The sequence below is a fragment of the Cricetulus griseus genome, chromosome 2, assembly GCF_003668045.3.
Source record: "Cricetulus griseus strain 17A/GY chromosome 2, alternate assembly CriGri-PICRH-1.0, whole genome shotgun sequence".
In the NCBI taxonomy this organism is placed as follows: domain Eukaryota; kingdom Metazoa; phylum Chordata; class Mammalia; order Rodentia; family Cricetidae; genus Cricetulus; species Cricetulus griseus.
In genome coordinates this window covers 251,557,182-251,563,045 of record NC_048595.1, presented here as the reverse complement: position 1 = coordinate 251,563,045, position 5,864 = coordinate 251,557,182, and the positions used below count along the sequence as shown (strand labels likewise).

The following is a 5,864-nucleotide window of genomic DNA, read 5'->3' as shown; positions in this document are numbered from 1 at the left end:
ACTCTTCAGTTTCCTCCAGTGCTATACCCCATGGTAGGTTACCAACACTCCAGTGTTTGGCACCTATACCCATGTGCATAGGGCAGCTCTATTGAACTCAGTGGGCTATAAAAAAAAAACAATAATGAAAAAACAGAAAAAGACATGAACCTGTGTGTGTGTGGGGGGCAGGAGGTAGTCCTGTGATGACTTAGAGGAGGAGTGAGGGGCAGATGTAATTTAAATACACTGTATTCATGTATGAAAAAACCTAACAAGGGCCGCGGCCATGCCGGGTAGCCTCTGTGTTCCGGTTCTCCCAAGAGACGGAGAGGCCTGGTTTTGAAGGCTGGAGGATTGGACACACTGGGGAAGTGAATGTGACCCATTTCTGTAAAGCAGAGATGTCAGCTTATTTCTAGGAATCACTCAAAGCCAGAGTCATGGTTGATGTAGGAAAGTGGCCAATCCTCACTCTGCTCTCACCCCAGGAAACTGCATCAATCAGGAAAGCGTGTGTCTTTGGTACCTCTGCCAACGAGGCCATCTATGTCACTGACAATGATAAGGTCTTCATGTTTGGACTGAACTATAGTAACTGTCTCGGAACTGGAGATAACCAGAGCACTCTAGTGCCCAAGAAACTAGAAGCCTTATGTGGATAAAAGACCAAAACCTTAGTTATGGGAGAGGCCCCCATGTCCTCCTCAGCACTGAAGATGGAGTTTTCTACGCTTGGGGCCATAATGGATACAGCCAGCTGGGGAATGGGACCACCAATCAAGGCATTGCTCCTGTCCAAGTCTGTACTAATCTCTTGATCAAGCAGGTGGTTGAGGTAGCTTGTGGTTCACATCATTCGATGGCTTTAGCAGCTGATGGAGAGGTATTTGCCTGGGGTTATAACAATTGTGGTCAGGTGGGTTCAGGATCTACAGCAATTCAGCCAACTCCTCGGAAAGTTACAAGTTGTTTACATGCTAAGAGAGTGGTCAGCATTGCCTGTGGTCAGACCTCATCCATGGCTGTTCTGGACAGTGGTGAGGTGTATGGCTGGGGCTGTAATGGCAATGGACAGCTGGGCTTTGGAAACAATGGTAACCAGTTGACCCCAGTGAGAGTGGCAGCTCTGCAAAGCGTGTGTGTCAACCAGATTGTCTGCGGGTATGCACATACTCTAGCACTGACAGACCAGGGCTTGCTCTATGCCTGCGGAGCTAACACATATGGGCAGCTGGGAACTGGCAGTAAAAACAATCTACTAAGCCCAACATCCATCATGGTGGAAAAAGAAAGAGTTGTAGAAATTTCAGCCTGTCACTCCACCCACACATCTGCCGCTAAGACCAAGGGTGGGCACGTGTACATGTGGGTCCAGTGCCGGGGCCAGTCCGTGGTCCTTCCCCACCTCACCCACTTCTGCACAGATGATGTGTTTGCCTGCTTTGCCACCCCTGCAGCCTCGTGGCGCCTCCTGTCTGTGGAGCATGAAGACTTTTTAACAGTTGCAGAGTCACTGAAGAAAGAATTTGATAGTCCAGAAACTGCTGATCTGAGGTTTCGAATTGATGGGAAATATAATTATGTCCATAAAGCTGTTTTGAAAATCAGGTTTGAGCACTTCCGATCCATGTTCCAGTCCTACTGGAATGAGGACATGAAGGAGGTGATAGAGATAGACCAGTTTTCTTCCCCTGTGTACTGTGCCTTTCTCCAGTACCTCTCCACAGACACAGTGGCTCTTCAACCCGAGGATGCCATAGGTCTTTTGGACTTGGGGACATCGTACTGTGAAAACAGACTGAAGAGGCTTTGTCAGCACATCATCAAGCGAGGAATTACTGTGGAGAACACTTTCTCATTATTCTCTGCTGCAGTCAGATATGATGCAGAGGATTTAAAAGAATTCTGCTTTAAGTTTTGCATCAATCATTTGACAGAAGTTACACAGACTACGGCATTTTGGCAAATGGATGGCCCCCTGCTAAAGCCAGTAAATGTGGAGCCTTTAAGAACTGAATGAAGCCTGAGGCTTCTGGGCTGGGTGTGAGTGCTCTGGGGCACAGTGGGTGATGTGATTCTGCAGGTAAAACCCCACCAGGTTGCTTTTGTCACATCAGAGACAGTGCTCTGTAGGAATATATGAAGGATGTTTGCTTTTCATGAGCCTGTTTTACACAACTCTTGTTTCTAGATATGTATATTTTAAATGTGATTTTCTTATATTTGGCTGATCAATGTGAAAGGAAGAAAGTTTAGTTGCTTTTGATTTTTTAGTTTTGATGAGAGGATCTTTTGAACTTGGATTAAGGAAGTCGGTGAGATGTCTCTGGGTCTTTGACAACAAGCCTGTTCACACTGTCAGTGAAGGACAAGCCCAGGCCAGTGCTCCTGAGTGCTGCTCACTGTCACCACCTTCCCGTGGGAGCACCAGCACCATGGGAGGCTCATAAGAAATACTATTGAATATGCATTAAACCCACTTAAACAGCCAAGAAATGTTTAAGTTTGCCGAGAGTCTCTTAAGATGTGGGCATCTAAGTGCTGGAAAGATGGCTCAGCGGGTAAAGGCTCTTATCACTAAGCCTGATGGCTTAAGTTCAGTCCCCAGGACCCACATGGTGGAGAAAGAGAGCAGACTTTACAAATTGTCCTTTGACTGTGACCACACACATGCACACAATAAAGAAGTATAATTTGAAAAAAAAAAAAAAAGATTTAGCTTCCTAAAGAGTAATGACTAGAACTACCTGAGACACTTGGGATAAAAGAAGCAGCTTGGTTTGATAAAGGAGAGTGAGTGGCTTAGATGTTACAGTTTCCACTAATTCTGGACTTAGCCTGAACACTCCCAGCAATGATTCATTAGGGTTGCATTTGAGACTGCAGTGCACACTACCCCTCCGCCCCACCCTGTAAATACTCACAGTGGCAAACACTCTACATGTCTGCTCCTTTGTGACTTGATGTGATTATTAAAACCTTCTTACAGGATTCAATAGAATGGTCACTTTTTTGGATGGGGGAGTCTAGGCCACATTCCATCACAAATTCATTTGAAGCTTCACCTTCCAGTTTTGGTTTTTTCTTTCTTTAATTGTGTTAGGAATAATTTTTGACTTACTTTAGCCTTGAAATGGGGTTCCCCAAGTCATAGTTTTCCTTAAAAGGGCCATTTAAAAAAGATTGTTTGTCTTTAGATCTGTGAATGTTACTGGGATGAGGGAATGTTGGTGTCCCAGCTTTACCCATTGAGCTTGCTTTCACAGTGAACCATTGTCTGCTCTCTACTCCCTGAACTCCTTTACATTTGTGTGTTCTCTTAGTGTATTCTGTTTCCCGCTTAAATAGGATCTTCTGGACTTAGCCCTAGTGCAGAGCCATGTTAACAGTGAGGGGATGCTACAGGCACTGTTGGAGCAATGCTTTAAACGTTTGTTATCAGGGTAGAGTGGTGAGTGGGGCACCAAAGATAGTCCTTGTTGTCAGGCGAGAGGAACACAAACCTAGAACTCAAAGCCCCCTTTTCTTGCTTGTGCCACAGTGATTGTTGCCTGGTGTATTAGTAAGTTAGAATTGGCTCTTCTGTGACAGTTTTTTCTTTCTAGGACATTGAGTGCACATTAATTTGATGTGCTTGTTTTGTAATAGGCCATCTGCATAACCACAGTCCTGTAGACTTAGGGTTTCAAGGTGGTAACGTCAGTACATTTACTCTTACTTGAAAAACCTCTCCACAAAAAAGCACAAATTACAGCTGTAAATCCATTACCATAGATAGTTCACCTGACAAACATACTGAGTTCTGATACAGCTGAAGACACATTTCCCAGATTAATGGGTAGCATGAGGAAATGTGTATGATATTTAAAGAACAAGTTCTTTCAAAAGCGTTTGAGTATGTTTTTAATGCAATCTTTTTATTTTTCTATTTGGTTTTGTTTTTAATTATAGAAAACAAAAATTATTCTTGAAATTAGTGTTTTCTTCTGATGTAATAATGGAAGCCAGAGAAGTCACATTTCTTAAAATAGCCTAAACTGTATCCTTGAACTTACTGGAACAATGTTTGATACTCGAGTATTTAGGATGCATTTATGCAATTTCTTGAATGACATTAATAAACAATCTCTTAAGGTAGGAAAAAAAAGAAAAAACCTAACAATAAAAATGTTGTCTGACTGTAGCAAGCTTACAAAATACATGCTTTTTTTATTTATTTCTTACAAAGTAAGTTTTCTAAATTAATTACAGTGTAATAACCCTGGCTGTATAAAATCAACTCTTTAAAAGTCACCTAGACTTGAGATACTACAGTTTATTTTGTTTTCCTGCTTGGTAGTCTAGCACATATTTAAATATTGAAAAAAATCTTTACCTTGAGAGTTCCTTATGCATTCAGTCAAGTTTCTTAACTTTTAATTTAATTGTTCTCACTGCTGTTAGATGTCATTTTCTTCTTCAGCAATTGAAGAGTATTGAAAATTTTCACTATAAAACTTTCAGTATCTATCTATTCTATTTTAGAGCATATAATCTGACTATTTTACTGGTTTGTGGAAGATTCAAATTGTTATTTATAGAGCCCCTTTACACTATGAAGGTTCTGTTTTATTCTTAACTGTGCCTTCTACAGTGCAAGCAGGCTTTCATTGGCTTAGCTGTGCCAGGGTTTTTTGATTTGGGTTTATTTTGCATTTTTATTGCAGGATTCTATTTTCATATTCCAAGCATTTTATCTCTTAGATGTATCTGTAGTTCACAGTTTGTGACTATCCACTTAAAATCCAGAGTTCAATTCCTGGTTTTAATGGCATTTAATGTGTCTATATTCATTGTCACTATAAATATATTTAAACCTATTTTGTCCTTTATTTGTGCTTTTTTATTTGTTTTGTGTTTTGCTGATTTCCTTTCTCTCCACATCTCTACCTTTTGGGAACTTCTTTTGTAATACTTTTTTGTTGTTGTTTTGTTTTTCAAGACAGGGTTTCTCTGTGGCTTTGTGGCCTGTCCTGGAACTAAATCTTGTAGACCAAGCTGGCATCATACTCGAACTCAGAGAAATCCACCTGTCTCTGCCTCCTGAGTTCTGGGACTAAAGGCATGAGCCACACCTCCTGGCTGGAATACTTTTAAAATCCTTTTTGTTACTTTTTTCTTTACTACTGGTCTATAACTTCATTTACATGAAGAATTCCATTCTTGTAATTTTATAGTTTATTCTGCGTCTAATTCATCTATAGAATCAATATTTTTCTGGATGTTCTTGTGATTTATAAAATACATTAAGTAGGTTCATCATGTGTTTAGGTATAATGATTGCATTTTAACTATTGAAAATCAAAGATACAGTCATAAGATGAGAAAAAAATAGTAAAAGGACCAATTAATAATAGACACCACTCAACTTCTCTCTAGTTCACTTACATACTTACTTTCTCCTGTTAGATTATTTAAAAATAAATGAAAATCCTTCAATTTAATCTATTACTATCATTAAAACTTCTTTTCCCTTTTTTAAGGTCACTGATGCTAAGATAGTTTCCCTGATTTATCCATGGGGGTTCTGAAAGCACTCAGATGTAGTTTAAGAGGAACACTGAGATGGATTGTTAAGGATACAGTTTATTAGAAGTGCTATTAATGCCACGGACAGACAATAGCATGTGGCAGAAATTTGGGTCCCTTCTTATACCCTTTCGGAGGTGGAGTTGGTTTCACAGCAGAAGCCTGAACCTAGTCTTAACAGATTCCCAGGCAGGAGGTAAAAACAGAGTGGAGATCAGGATGTATGGCCACTTTAAATTTACATTAAGGAGACCCTGGTGCCCGCGAGTCTAAGAACAAATGATGCTAAAAGTACTATGCAACAAACTCATATA

At 40.4% G+C, this 5,864-nt stretch overlaps 1 protein-coding gene across 1 annotated transcript; it reads left to right on the top strand.

The window, feature by feature from the left end:
• Positions 1 to 266: 266 nt before the first annotated feature.
• LOC100753934 (RCC1 and BTB domain-containing protein 1-like) lies at positions 267 to 2,013 on the top strand. The gene is given in 3 exon segments (XM_035439083.1): positions 267 to 639; positions 642 to 1,958; positions 1,961 to 2,013. Coding segments are annotated over 3 exon segments (1,572 nt in total). The 5' UTR covers positions 267 to 422; the 3' UTR covers positions 1,999 to 2,013.
• The last annotated feature ends 3,851 nt before the right edge of the window (positions 2,014 to 5,864 follow it).